The 22322-nt window shown below is 39.2% G+C and overlaps 1 protein-coding gene across 1 annotated transcript in view; it reads right to left on the bottom strand.

Moving 5' to 3' along the window:
- Positions 1-305: 305 nt before the first annotated feature.
- Positions 306-22322, bottom strand: part of LOC124717053 (eIF-2-alpha kinase activator GCN1) — a 265579-nt gene continuing 243562 nt past the window's right edge. Inside the window, exons 37-41 of the mRNA XM_047243734.1 lie at positions 21566-21777; positions 20503-20651; positions 19036-19140; positions 11448-11669; positions 306-628 (exon numbers count right to left, since the gene is read on the bottom strand). Coding sequence (XP_047099690.1) covers positions 500-628; positions 11448-11669; positions 19036-19140; positions 20503-20651; positions 21566-21777 — 817 coding nt within the window. The 3' untranslated portion in view covers positions 306-499. The remainder of the gene's footprint in view (positions 629-11447; positions 11670-19035; positions 19141-20502; positions 20652-21565; positions 21778-22322) is intronic.

Raw genomic sequence — 22322 nt, 5'->3', positions numbered from 1 at the left:
CACATGTTCATACCCTTGTTAACACCCTGCAATGCAATGCCACTCTAATGCTTTCCAGAAACGTAGAAATATGTAATCTGAGATTAAAACCTTTTCAAATTTATATAGTTATTTAACAGTAGTTATGGGATCTAAACTGAAACTTCTGCACAGGTCTTCAACTTTACAGATGTCTTCAAAATACTTATCATCAATGGAACTTAAATTTTTCCCCCACGTTTAGCTGCACTAGAAACATGTGTGGTTAAGTCCTTAATGGTGTAATACTCAAAAAGACACAAAGGAAAAATTATTACATCTCTAGATACGTTAAAAGTCATCTCTCTTTCATACAGATATTTATGTCACAAATTACATAAATCACTTCACAACATGTACAATCCACTGTCTGCCAGTGATGGCAGAATGTAATACACATAAAAAACACCTTAGTGCCACAATTAATTTGCAGAGTGACAACTAAATGTTTCAGCACATATCTTCGAGAATGCACACACAATCATGTTATTAAAGTATCATCTAAATCTTCTTCCTTCCCTTCAGGCTGATTGGCAACCTTGCGCAGTACTTTGCTGATGACATCACTGAGTGACTCACGGGCACCAACATCCAGAAGATTCAGGCAACGCTGAAAGTTAAGTGTTGCAATAAAGATTCAATTTAATTTCTTTATGAAAATATATCATACTCTGAAGAAGAAAATCATAAATTGTTTTGACAATAATTACAAAGATACTGGTGTTATCTTTAGCTATACAAAGGCCATTACAGACTTCCTTTGATTTTCCAAATGTGTATTCAATAAGGAAGTTCTCCATTTCAGATGGCCCTTTCTCCATAAAAGCATAAAAATGAAACAGAGTACAGGCAGTGAGTAACTTAACTAGTTGATATCCTGAAAAATGTATATTTAAAGTTTCACCTCATTATAAAAGCATAATTATACAATACACTATAGCCAATGTAATGGAGCACAGTATACAGAATTCCATGAAAAACCATAAAAAATACTATACAGCATTCATCATAGGAATAAACCTGATGTTAACATTATATCATGTATCATCCTGTGTTTGCTGGAATCTCATTGGATTTCATTTCACATGGAGCAGTCAGCCAAGCTGTTGTAAGTACAGTCAAGTATGATAATAAGGATACATTTTATGCTGATCATTATGTGCACATCAAAACAGGGATAATGTGGGATAACAGGTTTACTAGCAAATTTAACTTTGACAGCAGTGCCACCCAGCTGATCCAACTAACCTGCAGTGACGTGAAGAGTTGCGATTAATTTGTAAAAAGAGAGGAGTAGAGAAACAATATAGCTTTTGATGTCATTAATTTTTAAATGGAATGAAATAATATACGGCAAAACTTTGGGCAACATACTTCGTAGGGGATCAGACGGGAAACATAACATGCTCTCATTCTTAGCTAATTTAGTACTGTAGACAAAAAGCAAGAGTGATAAAAAATCATCAGAATTAGATGGCAAACTCACCCATACACACACACACACACACACACACACACACACACACACACCTGCAGTCTCCGGCAACTGAGGCCACACTGTGAGCAGCAGCACCAGTGCACGATGGGAATGGTAACTGGGTGGGGGTAGGGAGGAGGCTGGGGCGGGGAGGGGGAGAGATAGTAGGGTAGGTGTGCCGGACAGTGACATGCTGTTGGGGAGCACAGAGGGATGAGGTGGAAAGAGGATAGCGCAAACAGTTAGACAGAGGGAGTGGAGAGGTGGGGAGGGGATAGTGGAAAAGGAGAGAAGTAAAAAGGCTGGGTGCCATGGAGGAATGAGGGCTGTGTAGTGCTGGAATGGGAACAGAGAAGGCACTGGATGGGGGTGGACAATGTCTAACAAAGGTTGAAGCCTCCTCCTCACCCACACCCAGTCGCCACTCCCATCATGCACCGGTGAAGCTGCTCACAGTGTGGCCTCAGTTGGCCGAGAGTGCAGTCATGTGTGTGAGAGTTGGGTTTGCACGAGTGTGTATGTCTGTGTTTGCCGTCTAATTCTGATGATGGCCTTAGAGGCCGAAAGCTATTATTTGAGACAGTGTTTTCGTTGTGCCTATTTGCGACTCAGCATCTCCGCTATATGGTGAGTAGCAACTTTCCTTTTCACAATATTGTCACTGTATAGTTAAATATTTGAGCCACAGAAGCTGCTGTCCATTAGCCCATAAACTCCTTCCATATCTGAATCTGAGGAATACTTTTCACCAGTGGTACTGTCACCTGCAGAATGTATGAAGCCATCCAAGCATCACATTTTCTCCTGTTATTTTATGACATGCTGTTCTGCACCGGGAGTGTATAGGTTGTTAAAGAAAACAAATTCCCAGACTTTTTCTGGGTTTCCCTCTTAAAAATACACTTCTCACCAGGTGAACGTTAACTGACAGTATATTTCCCTTGGAGCTGTAAAACTGATTAATCCTTTGAATAGTAAAGATTTTATGCACAAGCACAGAATTTCTTGGCACCATAGAAAATGATACAAAAAAAAAAAAAAAAAGAAAAAAAAATGTTCGGGAAAATCTTTGACGCGCAAGAACATGGGCGCAGCATAATTCTGAGTTATGAAAATATAACTATGAATTCCACTAAACATAGCATGTTAGTTTCTGAAGCACTGAAACTAAGATTGTGATGTGCTTTTGTCAGCCAAGCATAGCTCATATCATCTTATCTCACCATAAAATGACAGCAGGTGAAAGCACATATTCAGAACATAGGACACTTGGTGTAGTCAGCCCATACTGTTAAATAGCGCAAACACAAAAATAGGAAAAGTTCATGATTTACATTAATATACATATAATATATAGTCTGTCTGTAAACTCAAGAGCGAGCAGCGCTTTTGGTGGGGGAAGTGGCCTTTCCCGGAAGAACCCTACCCTACCACTGGCCTACAGGGCCACCCAAAATCAGTTGCCCGTTACCTGTCTAGTGGTGTAGTTCGGCTTGAAGTGATATACGTCATTTCTGTTTGTGGGATCTTAGTTGCCAGTGTCAGTCAGTTGACTTTATGTACTCACTGATGTACTTCAGTATCCGGAAGTGATGGATAATCACCCTGCATTGCAAGAAAATGTGCAGAATACGAAGAAGAGGAGATATTTGTGGAGTAATGAGCGTTTGATCGTCTCTAACGTTATTACAGGCGACACAAAAAGAACTGTTGGCTAATATTACCAGTCCCAATCAAAGGGCTGCAGTTTATGCAAACGTCAGCCTCGCTACAATAGGACGCATAAGGAAGGCACGCATAAACAAGCTGCACAGTTTACAGGAATCGACGAGAAGGAAAAGAAATAATTTAGGGAGGAAACCCATCTTATAGACAGTTTCACAAAATCGGTCATTCGACAAACAATGGAGGACTTTTACATAAACCAAAAGATAGTGCCCACATTACGAAAATTACTTACTGACGTGAAACGAAAAATACACTTTCCTTGGCAGAAAGATGTTTTACACAAGACAATGCATGAAATAGGATTTACCTGGAAAAGATCTGTAAGTAAACAAAGATTCTGGTAGAAAGAACAGTTATAATTGACTGGCGATGTAAGTTCCTGATCCAAGTGAGGAAATTAGGGGAGCTAGGCAGAAAATTCTTTTATATCGATGAAACTTGGGTGGACAACAACATTACTTACAGAAAATGTTGGCAGGGCCCTGGCATTGATGGCATTATGGACAATGTTAGCGAAAGCAGTAGGATTATAGTGGTCAATATTGGATCAAAAGATGGGTTCTTACCCAAGGCACAGTTGATCTATAAAGTGGGATGTGCAACAGGAGACTACCATGGGCAAATGAACTCCAAAAATTTTTCTAATTGGATATCGAATAAAGTAATTCCAAATCTGCCACTGAACTGTGTTATTGTTATGCACAACACTTCATATCACAACAAGGAGCACAAAATAAGCTCCAACTAGGACCTCAAATAAAATCGAAATGATTGAATGGTTATTAAAAAATAAGGTGGAAGCTGATTTAACAATGAGAAAAACAAAATTATTTGATTTAATTAAACAACATAAACCCAAAGACAAAGTACTTGAAATTAATAAAATACTTGAAGCTCATGGACACACTGTGCTGCGACTTCCACCATACAACTGTGACTTAAATCCAACTGAAATGGCATGGGCAAAGCTCACGAATTTCGTCAGACGAAGAAATATTCTTGGAGATATTTGTGTGACAAAGTTGATGCAGTTGGTGAAAGAAGGTATATAGCCATTTTCTGAGCTTCCATTCTTTATTCCGAACTAAATTTTGCGGTAACCGAAAGAAAGTGTATGAAAACACTTCTCCCAATCGTTAAAGGTTTTGAAACGATAACTCTAGATGACTGGAGTGCATACTGCCTCCATGTGGAGAACTTGAAAGAGAGTACTGGGTTAAGGATGGGGTTATTGAAGACATAATAGATGCCATAGTTATTAATTTAGAAAGTGACGAAGACGACAACAATGGCGGTAATGACAGTGACAATGTTGATGATGACCTCTAAAATACGATGTATGTAAACGGGCAATATGAATATAATAGAGGGAAACATTCCACGTGGGAAAAATATATCTAAAAACAAAGATGGTGTGACTTATCAAACAAAAGTGCTGGCAGGTCGATAGACACACAAACAAACACAAACATACACACAAAATTCAAGCTTTCGCAACCAACGGTTGCTTCATCAGGAAAGAGGGAAGGAGAGGGAAAGACAAAAGGATGTGGGTTTTAAGGGAGAGGGTAAGGAGTCATTCCAATCCCAGGAGCGGAAAGACTTACCTTAGGGGGGAAAAAGGACAGGTATACACTCGCGCACACACACACATATCCATCCGCACATACACAGACACAAGCAGACATTTGCCTAGAACCTTAGGCCCCCTACAAAACCTTTCACCTGACTCCATCAACCTCCTGACCCCACCGACACCCCGCACCCCCACATTCTACCTTCTTCCTAAAATTCACAAACCCAATCATCCTGGCCGCCCCATTGTAGCTGGTTACCAAGCCCCCACAGAACGTATCTCTGCCTACGTAGATCAACACCTTCAACCCATTACATGCAGTCTCCCATCCTTCATCAAAGACACCAACCACTTTCTCGAATGCCTGGAATCCTTACCCAATCTGTTACCCCCCAGAAACCATCCTTGTAACCATTGATGCCACTTCCCTATACACAAATATTCCGCATGTCCAGGGCCTCGCTGCGATGGAGCACTTCCTTTCACGCCGATCACCTGCCACCCTACCTAAAACCTCTTTCCTTATTACCTTAGCCAGCTTCATCCTGACCCACAACTTCTTCACTTTCCAAGGTCAGACATACTAACAACTAAAGGGAACAGCCTTGGGTACCAGGATGGCCCCTCGTACGCCAACCTATTTATGGGCCGCTTAGAGGAAGCCTTCTTGGTTACCCAAGCCTGCCAACCCAAAGTTTGGTACAGATTTATTGATGACATCTTCATGATCTGGACCCAGGGTCAAGAAGAACTCCAGAATTTCCTCTCCAACCTCAACTCCTCTGGTTCCATCAGATTCACCTGGTCCTACTCCAAATCCCATGCCACTTTCCTTGATGTTGACCTCCACCTGTCCAATGGCCAGCTTCACAAGTCCGTCCACATCAAACCCACCAACAAGCAACAGTACCTCCATTATGACAGCTGCCACCCATTCCACATCAAACGGTCCCTTCCCTACAACCTGGTACAGAAGCAAATAACCAGAGCCACTTCCTCATCCCCTCAAACCCAGAACCTCCCACAGAACCACCCCAAAAGTGCCCCACTTATGACAGGATACTTTCCGGGACTGGATCAGACTCTTAATGGGGCTCTCCAGCAGGGATATGACTTCCTCAAATCCTGCCCTGAAATGAGATCCATCCTTCATGAAATCCTCCCCACTCCACTAAGAGTGTCTTTCCGCCGTCCACCTAACCTTCGTAACCTCTTAGTTCATCCCTATGAAATCCCCAAACCACCTACCCTACCCTTATAACCGCCCCCGGTGTAAAACCTATCCTATGCACCCTCCCACCACCACCTACTCCAGTCCTGTAACCCAGAAGGTGTACACGATCAAAGGCAGAGCCACGTGTGAAAGCACCCACGTGATTTACCAACTGACCTGCCTACACTGTGACGCTTTCTATGTGGGAATGACCAGCAACAAACTGTCCATTCGCATGAATGGACACAGGCAGACAGTGTTTGTTGGTAATGAGGATCACCCTGTGGCTAAACTTGCCTTGGTGCACGGCCAGCACATCTTGGCACAGTGTTACACTGTCCGGGTTATCTGGATACTTCCCACTAACACCTACCTGTCACAACTCCGGAGATGGGAACTTGCCCTTCAGTATATCCTCTCTTCTCGTTACCCGCCAGGCCTCAACCTCCGCTAATTTCAAGTTGCCGCCGCTCATATCTCACCTGTCATTCACAACATCTTTGCCTATGTACTTCTGCCTCGACTGACATCTCTGCCCAATCTCATTGCCTTTACAAATGGCTGCTTGTGTCTGTGTATGTGCGGATGGATATGTGTGTGTATGCGAGTATATACCTGTCCTTTTTTCCCCCCAAGGTGAGTCTTTCCGTTCCCGGGATTGGAATGACTCCTTACCCTCTCCCTTAAAACCCACATCCTTTCGTCTTTCCCTCTCCTTCCCTCTTTCCTGACGAAGCAACCGTTGGTTGCGAAAGCTTGAATTTTGTGTGTATGTTTGTGTGTCTATCGACCTGCCAGCGCTTTCTTTAAACGAAAGTACTGGCAGGTCGATAGACACACAAACAAACACAAACATACACACAAATCGATCTGCCAGCGCTTTTGTTTGGTAAGTCACATCATCTTTGTTTTTAGATATATTTTTCCCACGTGGAATGCTTCCCTCTATTGGTAGAAATGTACTACATGGCAGTGAAAGTGTTAAACAGTTTTCCATGATAAATACAGTCAAATGTGGTCCAAAGCAATAAATGCCTTTATCACTAGTTGTACACAATCAGGAATAACGTGAGAACTTCATGGTAAAATCAGTTAAATTTTCGCTAGAAGAACATGATTCAATCACGTAAAACCTTTGATGCTTAGAGAACAGCAGCATTTGAATGTATTCTGTCACTAAAACTCTATCTTGGTTACTATTCACATGATTCTAAGACATATTGCTTAAAACATGTGTGCAACAGCTATTCTAAACACTGCTGAAATTTCTTTCGTAACATGTATACCGATTCTAGACTTCTATGTAAAAAGCTTGACATACGAGGTGCGTTCACATATTAATTTTCATTTGTTGTTAATCTACAACAATGTTATCCTATTCAAAATATTCCCCAGTACATGCTATACACTTATGCCAGTGCTTTTTCCAATTCTCAAAACACTTCAGGAACTGTTTCCTCGGGATAGTTCATAGGTCTCTTAACTGTGAGTTTTTAATCTCATCCATTCTTGTAAAACTGCTGTCCTTTAAGGCCTGCTTTGAAATGTTTATACCACTTGTATGCTCTTGGTTTACTCATAAGAGACTCACCAAAAGCAATATTTAACATTCCTAAAAATTTGATACACTTTATTCCATTCTTGTAACAAAATTTAGTACAGATTCTCTAATCTATTTTTATACAAAACAAATAGTAGCTGATGCCACCAAAACACATATAACCTTTTTGACAGCTGACAACGGGGTAAATATCCAATATGCAAAACATTGCACAGATACGTTTGAGACATGTTTACGAAGACAGTGACAAAAAAATACAACACACAAAGTTAGAAATTTCTGATTACTTTTTAAACACTCTTAATGTTGCAAGAATTGTTAAGTTTCAATGCAGCCTTTCAAAGAAAACTTCTAACTTTTAGTAGAAACAGAAAGTAAGAACAAGCCTTAAATTTTACAGATTGATTGCACTGTATCTGGTTCGTCTTACGAATAGAGGAACATACATTCATGTAAGTAGGCATTCGGTTCTATGTTTGTAGTAGAACCCTGACTTCCGTTCTTAAGTTAATATTATTTACTCTATAATGTTTTGTTTCGAAGAAGCTATCGTCTTTTGTTTTCCTTATACTCTTAATGCATTTTTCTAAAAATAAACGCAGCCGGAACGTATCTGTACACGGCGTCGCCACAGATTTAAAGCGCGCACCACGGTAGGGACGGTACTACGTTGTGAAACAGCCTGTAGAAGCACCCTGTGACGTAGCAGGGTAGGCAGAGTGGGGACTGACTCGCTCGCTCTTCAGTTTACCGACAGACTATAGCTACAAGAAAAGCTAACCTTCCACAATGTTTGTCTTTTTTGCATGTGTTACCCTTTAAGTTATGTCAAACGCAAATGTGCTGTTAAAATTTTAAATGATATAAATGTCTGGTCTTCTGGGCCCAAAATGTCTCCTCTGAGCGTCTGGTCCTCAAAGTGTTTTCAATGAGAGTCAAATGCTCTGTGATTGAAGAAATTCATCACACATTCTCACAGTTAACATAATTCATCTTCGATAAAAGGAAATCTACTTTGAAAGTAATGCTTCTCAAACCACAATTCACAAAATTTTCCTGTGACCTGTTAGAAATAGATTCATTTGAGCAGTTGCTAGGGAGCACCAGAAGACAAGCTTCATTGCGCACGCACAGCTATGAGGGCGTAGCAAGCCCGCACTTGGTGTTTGCTCTGCTCACACACTTTTCATTGCCTTTCCGTTTGGAGGGGTATATGGAGTTATTGTACTTAGGGCTTGTACTTAGGGCAGATAATAAGGGATGCAAAATTAGAAAGCAGTCCTTGGAACAACATTCATTTCAAAACTAGACTCTACAACTTAAAGTACCCTAATATTTTGCTATGCGTTGACTTCAACATACATTTTTTTTATTCGTACTCCGAAATACTGTTATTTACCATTTCCAAGCAAGTTTAAATCTACACAGCTTGGGGGAAGGGGGTAGGGACTAAGTAAGAAGAAATACAAATTTCTTGCAAAACTAAAAAGAATTAGTTGTTCGTATACTCTAGAACTAAGAACAACAATAAAATTTCTATGACTTTTTCAAACTGTGTAAAAATTAATAAGGTTACTTGTGAAACCAAGAAACTTTACAATTGGGAGTTAATATTCTGCTTCAGGAGTAAATATAAAGCCTTTTGAGGAGTTACAATGATAAAACACGGTGTGATGCGTCTCTAATTTACCAAAGGATGACATTCTTGAAATTTAAGACGTAAACCACACAAATTAAGAAATAATTTCAGGCCTAGAGGAAGAACAAGACAAGTATCAAAACATGTCTTGCAATCAGGAAAGATTCTGTTTCACAGGAGGCAGATATATAAAATTCAGCTAAAGCTTTTCAGTGTGGTTGTCGGGATGCCAATTTTCTTGGAATACCGCTACTGTATTATCTCATGTTCCAACCTTTATTATGGCATAATGCCATATGTGCCAGAACATGAAAATGTATGCTTGAAATTCAGCGAACAGTTGAAACTAGCTAACAGTGTGGAATGAAACACTTTGTTTCAAATAAATTGACTGCCTGTGTGGAAAAGATTAATAAAAGCCAAATTTCCTTAGCACACTGACAAAATAAATTCATTGTTTTGCAAAGTTATTAATGCTTGATCTTCAACAACTTGGAAATAAAATAAAAGGAGAAAACTGAAACTAATAACATATTTTAGTCTTCCATAATTATGTGAATGTATTTTAATTCATTTGATAGCTCCCAGCCACACAAATCCGTTTTGTTTTCATCTGACGAGAGAGAACAGCAAAACCACGAAACATAAAAGCAGGTCACATGGAGACTACTACTCATTACAATTATGATCACTCTGTGCATGCACGAATCTGGCACCCTGGGAACACCAAAAAATTTTTAGAGCAGCTACATGCAAGCATATGAACACACTGGCATCTGCTCCAACAAACCTAATCTAAACAGTTGTGACGCCCCACTCATCGAAAGCAGTTCATTGCTACAAAGTATTGCACAGTCTTTGTCCTAAAGCCACTAACACATTTTGGTTTCGGTGGACGCTTGTGTGCACGCTGTTTTGTTGTTGTAAACGGTGCGTTGTAACTTAAAGTTTTATGCTGGTGTTTTCTCTCATTTATGTTTTATTGCTGCAGTAATATTCTGTACAAAAATTTAACTTTAAACTAAAACAATGAAAAATCCTCAGAATTCTAAAAAGTTCCCAGGTTTTAACGGTTTTCTCCAGGCTGAAAAAATTCCCAGGTTTTCCCCAGATTTCCCAAGATGTATACACCCTTTGCATCCCAACAGTGTGTGGGAGTGACTTGTGACAACGCTTGGTTCCAGTACATCTGGTAGCTTAAATGCCTTTTTATTTCTTGTGACAAATCCCTTAACTTGACACCAGATCAATTCTATTGGTTTCAGATTACACTGGCACAGTAGCAACCACAGTATTTGTACAGCATGCTCGATGCTGTGAAAGTTATTGTTTTCCATTGTTTTTACTATGCCCATCACTTTGGCTAGTGTGAGACCGTATCTGTGGCTTATAACAGTGGACACAGTCTAAATAAAAAGTACCTGATTTATTATTTTCGTTCCAAAAATTTATTTGTAATGTTTGCTCCATTTAAATAATCTTTATTAACAATCTTTAATAAAACTTCAACAATTATGAATTTATATGTGGAATGAAAACTGGAATTTTATGCTAGATATAATTATACATGAGAAGATGTGCATTGTTCATAAAAATGGTGATTAGATATTTGTTAATTAGCATATATTTGACGAATTTTATATTTAAATGATGTGGGTTTTTAACTGAACGGTGGTGTGCATGTTTTTGTGTTTTAACAAAAACACCTAGAGTTTGGAAAACAAAGTTTCTGGGAAAACGTCAAAGATGATAAAACTTGTGAAAAACATTAACAACAACCTGCTTCTCATCATTTTTCAGTGCTCCACTATGGAGCAGGAAGCAGTATCAGCCATTTTCAAAGTAAGTACTAATGACACAACAATCAAAGCACAACTAGTCTTTACAGAGACTACAACTGTAAACGATTTTTGAAATAAAACTTCACAGCTGCAGTATGAGTACGAAAAACATTGGTGGTTTTTAATACATTAGAATGACTTAAAGTTTCATTTATAGTAAGAAAGTAATAAGATACCTAATACATAAGCAGAAAATACTTCCTACAGTGGACCACCACCTCATTGTGTTTGTGTCTGTTTGCATCATGTTTATTCATATGATGAATGGGAATATTGTTCAAATTAAGCTAAATATTCTTTAAGAGACTATATCGAAAGAAGTCTAATATGCAAAGAGAGAAAGAAGATAACAACAATCCCAATAAAGTATCTACTATGTAACGTATTGACAAACCTGTTGCATCTCATCCCCATGCCTCAGTCGAAGAACAGAAACTAGGGCAAATTCACTATTGGCTTTCACGTAACTGTTTTTCTCCTTGGTTCCATTGACTAACATAGGTATAATGAGCTTCAGGAACTCTGGCGCCATTTGTTGCGGAGGAACATTCTTAGCTAGTGATGAACAGACCTTGGCAAGAAGTTGTTTAACTTCATTGCTGCTATGATTCATTGTCTGAAAAATTGATACATGTGAATTAATTGTAAATCAATACTTTTATATCATGCCAGTATCACATACAGAGAGCACAGAATTAATAGTGTTCTTTACACATTAAATGAGAAGAAACAAAACAGCTAAAATATGACAAGCAGATTATACATGGAAGGTCAGAATGAATTGTGACTTTGAAAACTGTAGGAATCTTGCTGTGACTTTTAGAGATGGTAGGGGATACTGTTGGCCATGTTTTACACCTATTAACATCTGGTGCAGTGGAACAGTGCCAGTGGGGTGTGGGGTGTTGCATGTAGTGATTTTGTGTGTGTGTGTGTGTGTGTGTGTGTGTGTGTGTGTGTGTGTGCGCGCGCGCGTGTGAACGCGCGCGTGCGCGCGCATAATTAAGTAATTTTTCAGTGACTGGATTGGTAGGAATCGAGCTTGCAATCTTTGGTTGTCAGAATTACCACACAGTAAACTTTATGAGAGTTTGTCTCACAAACGACGGATCAGTACTTTTGTTTTAAAATCCAAATGCCATCTCACACAGCGAAGAGCTCTGGAACAGATTTGGGGCACCTTGTGTACACTTCTGGCGCCAATTCTTCCAGGTTTTAACAGCAGCAGCATAAGAACTCGTGTGGTGACAGGTAATGAAATGTGGGATGAGTATGGCTGAAAGAGTTAATGAGGCATCCCACTGGAGGCCACAAATAAGAAATACCACAGCATCTGGCAGTTACCCACTGCAAATAATTTGAGATAGTGCATCCAGTTTTATCACGTTAGGCAGCTAAGAAGATGAAAATAGTTTAAGATCATTATCGTTCTTCTTCAGGCCTTTTACATTCTCAGCTTCGTCTAGCCTTTCAGCTTACTAAGTTTTAGTACACAAGCAAGGTTTTTATACCTACGTAACTACTCTGCAGTTCACACTTAGGTAGTTGGCAGAGGGTTCACAACACCACATTCAGAAATTTTATTGATGCTTCCAATCATGAGTAACACGCGAAAAAAATGAACACCCACATCTTTCCATATGAGCTCGGGCCATTTCTCTCTATGTAGGTGGGTGTCAGAAAAATATTTTTGAATTCTGAGGAGAACCGTAAGGGAGGTGCCGTACACAGCAAATGTCTATCTGTCGGTAATTTCTCATTCAGATTCAGAAGCCCTTCGTGTATGCTCACTGTGGAATGTGCTGTCATTTTGCCTCTTTTGTTGGTTACAATCCACACACTCACAAATCTCTGTACTGCACACAAACTATTTTCATTTGAGTTAGAAACTGCTACAATAGTATGTGACAAGACTTACTGATTTGCAGTACTGTTATCCTGAGTACGTTAGGCAGAATGTGTTAAACAGAAATATTTTTAGTTGGGTGGTGCTAAAAGAGCAGTTTCAGATATCATTCACTACTGGTGGGTTTCCTGAAGACAGTGCAGAGCACTGCAGCTTGATATTCTATGAACTACCGTGTCAGTTATGTATATATGTCCTGTTTATACCAACCATGAAAGCATCTGTTTGTGGTATTAAACAGCTCTTTTTACGATATTTTACAAATGTTACTGTGTGCAATACATATAACTACCCACATCAAAAATTCTCAATTTTCTTATAATTTTCGAAGCAAATTTTAATCTGAGTTGCACTATAGGGGGCTTTCTAAACTAATCCATTGGCAGTTTCCTTAGAATGATTGTTTAACTTTTTACTGATAACCTATTTGTGGCATTAACAATATCCCTGAGTGTACCTGTAATGTAGTGGACAAAATGGTGGCTCTTATTTTTCAAATTTGTTTTTTACTTTGTGCTACCTGCTACTTATGTACCACTGCATAGAAAAATGAGCCATGTGCAATTTTGGATTCACAGAAAAAGGGGAAGCCGTGCCCCTAATCCTATACATGTGTAAAAGAAACCCGATTACTTGTTGTCTCAGAAAATGTTACACTGACATACCTTATTAACCATTTGCTTTCAACTTAATTATTACATTTGTTGTGTAAACTTCAATAAGTCAAAATATAACACTTTTGGTGACATTAGTATTTCGCTTCAAAGTAGCAGACAAGCAACTGAGAGAAGTACATTGTAGTGTCAAGGAACTTGTATATTTTATGAACAGTCTTATTGTTTATTCATTTTTTTTTAGTTTTGTTGTTAGTGAGTGTTGAACAAACTAGCTTACTTGGGTTACCTAGTGTCTGTGTTATTCAGAGTTTATCATAATTGGAGGAAAGCATCCACCAAAGTGGTGACCCCCTCGTGATTCTTCGGAAATGAAGATATTCTTTGCATGGGACTGACAGACACAATGTCACAAGCAACTGTGATGGAAGTCAAAATGGAACAACTTGCAGCCTTAAGTATGTTGCAACATGCAGACATCGACTTCACTCATCAAGAACCAATTTCGATGAATGATCTTGTGTGAGCAAGCTTCCATCATTTTGGTCCAACTGCCCAATGACCTGGTTTACGCACACTGAGTGTGTTTTTCAACAGCACAGCATACTTACAAACGACAGTAAGTACATCATCATGGAGGGATTTTTAGAAGGTGCTGTGATGGAGGAAATAGAAGATTGTTACATCACATTAAAGGAGGCACTTATGCAATGATATACCTTGTCGCCAAATCTCAGACTACAGAGGGCTTGTAGCGATTAACTGATGGGTAACAGATCCTAGTCTGAAGTGATGCAGCCTTACATGCATTGAGAGGACCAGATTTGTTACCAGAACAGTCACTGCGCATGCTATTTCTGCACAAGTTGCCTGTAGGCATTCGTGCAGCAATAGCCACATATCAAGGTTTGTCACTGCGGGAGCTAGCAGAGATGGCAAATGCCATATCGAATAGTCTGGCAGAAGTTTCCGTATGCACCACCTCTGGAAAAAAGAGTAATAATGATCAAAAAAAAGTCGCAGAAGCAGTACAAGCTGTCAATGGGTCATGCGGACCCCATATAGAGGCACCAACACAAGAAGAAAGGGTAGAACAGTTGGTGGAACAAACAGCACCCATGAATCTAAAATTTTCGACACAGCAGTGCGAGGTATGATGCCTAGATGAGTATACTATTGAGAAGAGGATGGGGTGCAAGAAATATGATCAATGCACAGCCGAGACAGATATGGATCAGTGGTACTGCTGTCACAGGCTTTTCGGCAAAACCACACACTGCTGTATTACACCCTGTGGTAGAAATGCCATGGATGGATGTTAAAGGAGCTGACATCTGCCACTAGCAACTTGTGCATCCTCAAGAAAGGTGCAAAGAAAGTTGGTGGACGTGATGCTTATAGCAAGGCAAAAGTCACAGGGCTTATTTGTATGCGAACACATCTTCGGCAAGAGTTTTTTGGTGGATTGTGGTTCATCCCTGGCTCACAGATAAGCATCTATCGGAAATAGCTAAATGTTACAACTAGCTGCCAATGGAACACAGACTTACATCAGCAAACAAGTTGGCTGTTGTAACCTATGGGGAACAGAGACATTTATTAGACTGCATCTTTCATTTGAACCTATGTCTCGCCAATGCCACCAACCCCATACTTTGTCGCATTTTCACTTATTGCCAGATCCAACCGATGGTTAATTACAGTGAGTCACAGTCCCGATCCAGTGTACATGTCTTCCATGTTGGCAGATGAAGAAACACCCACTTAACAGGGTAAAAACCAGTAATCACACCACGCGATACGATGTAGGACAGATTGAAGGCTTTACAATCATCAGGAATGGGTATTACAGCATATAAGGATGAGCCCTTTGGTTGGATAATACAAGAGCATCCATCACTTATCCACAAATTCACTACCAAGGGGAGATGCGGACACACTACAAACCACCACATCTGCACAATGCTGGGCCAGCCTGTTGCAGCTTGTCCCAAGGAGACTTCCACCTAACGAGTTCGATGTGGTGCAGGCTGGGTTTGAAGAGATCCTGCAACAGGTATTGTAGACAGATCAGACAGTCTTTGGGTGTCTCCCCTTACACATGGTGCGAAATAAAGATGGAGCATAGCGATTATGTGGAGACTACAGAGTGCTCAATGCTCAGACAATACCCAGCCAAAACCAGATGCCAAATGTAACAGAATTTAACAGTGCTATCGCTCAAGCTCCATTGTTGACTGTGCAAAGGCCTATTTGCAAATTCCAGTAGCGGCTGGTAATACACCAAAAACCATGGTAACAACACCCTTTTGAGTTTTTCAGTACAGATTTATGCCCTTCATGTTGAGAAATGCTGCACAGATGTGGCAGCATTTTATACAGAAGGTACTGCAGGGCCTGTCATTTCTATGCTGATACACGGAAAATATTCTCATATTTTCACTATCAGCTGAAGAGCATGTATCTCATTTGTGGCAGCTTTTTTCAGTGTATAATAAAGGTGCCCCGCATTTGGTGCGACATCATGAGGAGTATAGTAACCTTACATTTCTGCAGAATGTAGATGGATGGTCTTCCAAGCACTTCATAATCTGGCACATCCAGGCATACGTACTACAGTAAAATAATTGGCAAGCAAACTGATTTGAACTGGAGCACAGGACTGCAAAACTTAGCACATTCATGCCTCAAGTGCCAACACAGCACAGATAGCCAGCATACTTTTATACCAGTTATGCAGTGGTGTAACTGCATGGTATGATTTTCCCACATACATTTGTACATTGTGGGATCGTTGTCATATTCAGATGGCCATTGTTTTTGGATGACAGACATAGATCAGTTCATGAGATGGGCAAAAGCTACTCTCCTACCAGACATATCAGGTGACACAGTGACGAAGGCATTAGTGAGTGCATGGTTTTCGAGATTTGGTATTCTTCACTCAATTACACAGATTGCGGACAATAGTTCGAATCACAGCTTTTTGTGGATATCCTACAGTTTTGCAGTTGTAACCATTCATTCACCACCAGCTGTCACCATCACCCTGAGAATAATGGGATGGTGGAAAGGCTGCTTATACACCAAAGGCTGCCTGATGTATTCTTCATCTACATGGATGGAGGCGTTACCGCTAGTGTTGTTGGGACTGCACACAGCAATCCAGGATGGTCTACAATGTTCGCCAGTTCAAATGGTTCTGTGAGGAAGTTGAGGGCACCAGGGGAGCTCATAAGCCTGACAAAGAGTTCAGACACCTGCCTCAAAGATAACGGGGTTCTCATGCACATTCTGTAGACTGGTTAAAGCTAGCATATCCAGAAGTGGAGGAACTGGCTCAACATCGCTTTCATCAATTCTACACCAACACACATTGAGAGGGCATCACGGTGACTCCAAAAGACATTGCCACTCACAATTATCAAGCCAGAACTTCTGCGGCCCGTTGTTACGGGGGCTGGACATCAAGTCAAGCACCAGTACTTCAACATTCCGCTAGCACCAGGATTTTGAAAGGGGTCCAGGAGGGCAGAGGGGATCTTAATTTTCATGTCCGGCAGAGGGGATCTTAATTTTCATGTCCATGTGAAGGATCTGTCTTAATGAACTTGTCGCTCCACACAAATCAGACAAAAAAATTGTTGTTTTATTATAAACAAATTGTTTGATCCCATTATTGATGACTTCTGGCACTTTATCAATTCATACTTCAACCCTTTTGCTATTTTCAACTGATGTTTCTGCCTCAAGATTCAATGTGATGACCATCAGAAGACAAATAAAGAACAAAGAATGCAAATGCAACAAATTCTGGAGAGTGGTGCTGTAAATGCTTGCAAAGGAGTATAACACCTATGTGGTGCTTTGCTCTTTTTTACTTGTGGTGATGGAATTTTTTTTTTTTCCAAAAGTGTTATCAGTCTATGTTTCTGGAAGTTCCCCAAACTCAGGTCACTCTGATTCAACCTTGCTTGAAATTGGCGTCACCAATTTGGCAAGTTACTCTCAGAAAAAATCATCAGAAAGATCTGAATGATAACAAATTAAACAACTGAAACTTGAGTAAAATTATCAGCAGATTTCTTTTTTTCCATTTTCAAATGTATTTATGTTATAAATTGATAAATAAATGAGTTACTGAATTGTTGAATTTCATTTCTGCTCTGCTGTAGCCTCTTCCCAGCTGCCTCTGCTTTTTGCTCTTTCTCAAGTAACTGATGATTGACTGCATGCATGATCCCTGACAATCTTTCAGCCACTGCTTGATCAAAAACTGTTTATCTTCTTTATTGGTAATGATATTAGCATTTGCTATGTCTACATGTCATGCAGATTTTGAACAAGATTGTTTCTTCTCAGTTCGATGATCTTCCGACATGTTATTACGGTGGCCAACACTGTTGATAAAAGCTTCTAATTTCAATGTGAAGTTTCTGAGCACATGTTGCTCTTTTCCCCAATAGATCCTTTCTGTGCACTTAGTGGGGTGACTTGCAGTTAATTTACACATCCGCAAATGTAAAAGAAATGCTTAAATGTTTGTTTGGATTATGACAATTTGCTTCTAGTTTTTTCATGAGAGTAGAACCAGAGTAAACATATTTTCTCCCATAAATGAAAAGTCCTTGCTACAACTGATATTTTCCTTTCAAAATGAAACACTGCTAGGTTGGACAAGATCGTGAATGGCTCAGTTTGCTCTGCCCTCTTTCTAGCTGCCTTGTGGTCACTGAACTGTCACTTCATCCCCTTGCTCCCTAGAGCTCACAAAATACACATCTGACATCTTTGCAATGTGTGCCACTTTTCTATAGATTTCCAGTTCCTTCTCCCTTCTCAAAGTGGTAATTGACTGTTTTCTGCACATCATCTACACAAAATGCTAGTACAAAGGATACTGTAAAACACTATTGCCAACATTCACCATGGAATTTAGTATTTAAAATATGCCATTTATTTTGCTGTCTCAGTTACACTATTTTTATGACTACTTCTGATTAAAGTTGATCATATTCAGATCTTTCATAGTTGCTCAAAAAACCCATCCTGTTCATATGGAAGCAAACATATGAACAATGTCAAAATTCTTAGTTGTATTTCTACATGGACACTATGTGTTGCTTATGTAACTATAATCTAAAGATGATCCACTTTGATTGAAGCTAGTTACATCAAGAAAAATACATGTGCAACTGGGATGCCAAAATAAATGATAAATTTTAAGACTATTTAAATGATTGTATGGCTGCAATAAACCAACTGTTACTCAAAATCACGCTTCATTTCCTCTGAAAACCATCATTTTTTTATCTATATTATTTTCCCTAGACACACGCAGCCAAGTTTCAGTACAGTCCACTACTAAACGAAAATAGAAAATGCTTCAAATAACTATTAATGGCATTACAAATACACTCTACTAACCAATTCCAGAAACAGTTAGTTACAAATGTACTTACCCTTACAAATGGTACAAGAAGTTGTTGTGGAAGCTGTTGTCCTGTTGACATCAAATGCTGGAAGAGATAGCCACAGCCACGGACACCATTCATTGCAATGGGAACCTGTTTTATTTAAGGGGAACAAATGAGAAATGTGTCTTGATTCAGGTAAGGAAAGTACAGCTGCCATCAACTTGGAGATTGGTTTGAAGCCCAAAGTGCTTTGCTAGACATGATAATTCAATATTATTCACATACATTCAGTATTATCAAAAATCCAAACACTGACCTATGATCAAACTTCAACATTTTGATTTTCAATATATATTTCTGTTCTAGTTAACAAAGAAAGAGGGAGGGTGGGGGAGAATATGACTATAGGGAGGGAGGGGGGGGGGGGGGAGATAGAGAATATGACTATCACAGGTGTAACAGGATATAAATTCCATTACAATGTTTAAAAATTTGCTAATTATGTGCATGATTGGTCTTTTATAATGCTTGGTTGATGGTTGATACACAAATTACATATGAAAGAAGGTACTGTTTTTGTATATATACTTTTCTTTTCTCAAGCTGGAGGTGGTGTGTAAAAATCTCATCATTTGACTGACGTAAATGTATGACAAATGGAGAGATGTATTTGATATATGCCTGCATTTAACATTTTATCTTGTTTTGCTAGAATACTATTTATAAGTTCTGTACTCACTAGATCTGAAATCTGAAATGAAACAGTAACATTATATTATTGGAAAAAATGGCTGATTTTACAATGCTCTGCTGTAAAATGAAGATATATTTAGGACTGATGTGAGCAGGTAATAATGTGAAACAGTAACATTATATTATTGGAAAAAATGGCTGATTTTACTATGCTCTGCTGTAAAATGAAGATATATTTAGGACTGATGTGAGTAGGTAATAACTTCTTAGCTACACTGGTATCAATGTTCTCTACTAGGAACTCTTGGAAGCTACAATTTTAAGCACACTGCTCACCCTTAAAACTGCAACACCAAGGACAGCAAACAATGAAATTTTACTTACAATACTGCAAATTTCTTGATGAAGCAATATGTAAAATTAGGGAAAGGCAACCATTCACCTATAGTAGATTGATACGTGGTGCACAAAACACATAACACAAAACAGCATTCACACTAGCTTTCAAGCTAGCAAGCTCCACGTGTCAATCTGCAACAGGTGAGTGCTTGCCTTCCCTCATTTTATGAAATTTTACTTCCTGTGCATATACAGTATGGTAAGAAGAATACATGATAAAATTTGCAAGGAACAGGTGTGAAATTTAATACACAGAGCTACTACTGTCAGCAGCAACAATAGCTCTAACCTGGCTGCTCATGACATTGAACTGGGCTTAGACGACAGAAACAGCTATGATTTCTGCTGGCTTTAACGATGGTTACCGATTTAAAAAAAAAAGTGATAACATAACTACAGAAAGAAACTACATAAACTTACTCTATCTGCCATTAGATATCCCAACAATACCCTGCATATCTTTTCCTTATAGTCATCAGTATAAACAACAGGAGCTGCTTCCTTAAGAGCAACAGAAAGGGCTGCACTTCTTCCGTGACGAAGTGTCCAGTCCATAGGAACATCATCATCTGCAAACAGTGAAGAAAGTGAGTGCACATATATCATACAGCTATTTTTTACATAAATAAAATTCAATCCACTCAAATGGTTTAAGATATTTCTGTGTGGAAGCTAGCCCCCAAAGTACAAATCATTGCACTGGGAAAAATCAAGTCCTCAAAACACTAACATTATTATTAAACTATAAAAATGATTTTATACAGTTTCATTCGTGATACTTCAGCCCAATCATTTGAATTGATGAAACACTCAACTTTTCAAATGCTTAGTAATGGGCATACATTAAGATTTGTGAATAATATGTTCTTTGTCTAAAACTTAATCACAAAATGAGAAGAAGAAGGTGTTAAAGAAAATTAGAAGATGTAGCAACTGGGAAAACATGCATGACAGGAGTAAAACACAACAGAGATTTAATATGTGAACAAGGGAGCAAGAAGGAAACAGAAACGATTCAAAATACAAATGTTTTACAACATTCTCTGGGATTGAACATGCAGGTTAGTGATGAAAAGGGCAAGAGGTATGGTGTAGGATGGAGAGTTATCTCAGAGAAAGTATGAGTGAAATAGCACACTTGAGTCGTCCTCCAGAGCATATGGATATAAACAAATATAATGTCTTGGTGCTCTGGTGTAACAATTTACAAAAACGATTTAAGAAAAGTGTTTGTAATTTTAATATACCCAACATTTTTCAGAAAATCACCCAGCACAAAACATATTCAACAAGCAGGGGTGATATATTTCTATTTTGTAAAACAAATAATTAGGTAAGTCAGTACTGTTCAAAAAGGAAAAGGCAAGAAGTTCTGTATTGCTATATTCATTACAAGTGCAATTGCAATAGTGCCAAAATTGAGATATTTATTAAAAAATCACACAGATATGTGCATAAACCATAGAAAAGATGTGATACTTACACAACAAATGGTCTGTAAGGGTAGCATGGAGCTGTTCAGGTGACAACCAGCGGCAAAGAGCTCCTAAACAGCCAGCAACAGCAGCTCGTGTCACATCCTCAGAGTGTCCCAACATGCCAGTCAGGGTCACATAAACAGCTTTCCGAAGAGGTTCTGTCATTTTATCTCCTGCTGGAGTAATGACACCTCGTAGAGCTTGTAGCATTGTTTCTCTAAAAGCAAAGGAAACAATGTGTATCATAAACAGCTATATTTAAAATGTCTTTCAAGAGAAAGAGAAATGAAACAAAGATGCCTTTTTAGCATATATTTCAGTAAATTGCAACAGTGATATAAAGTTCTAAAAACAACAGTGGGAGGTGCATGGGGCGAGGGGGCAGGAGAACTTCTGCTGACCACATCTGAGGTGGGTGAGGTAGAGGGAGCAGGTTGGGGGGGGGGGGGGGGGGGGAGGAGAGAGGATGGCACTCACGTCTGTGAAAGGCACTGGGATGACCGGGGAATTTTGTATATCAGCAACAGTTAGGAATAAAAGAAAAAGAAGAAGACAGGATTTAAGAACATGATATGGGTCACATATCCAGCAAAGAATGGTAAATATGATACAGTCATATGCTGGCTGTTTATAAATTAGTGCCCTTAAATGTAGGGGTATGTTCCTGACAATGAAACATTACAAAAGATCCATATGAAAATGGGCCTGAAAATCCTTCATTAGCACTATCAGAGTTGCCAAAAGTTCTGGAAATCAGAGAAT

This window comes from Schistocerca piceifrons, chromosome 1 (genome assembly GCF_021461385.2).
Source record: "Schistocerca piceifrons isolate TAMUIC-IGC-003096 chromosome 1, iqSchPice1.1, whole genome shotgun sequence".
Lineage (NCBI taxonomy): Eukaryota > Metazoa > Arthropoda > Insecta > Orthoptera > Acrididae > Schistocerca > Schistocerca piceifrons.
The sequence above is the reverse complement of the archived record's forward strand: the minus strand, read 5'-3'. Positions and strand labels throughout refer to the sequence as shown.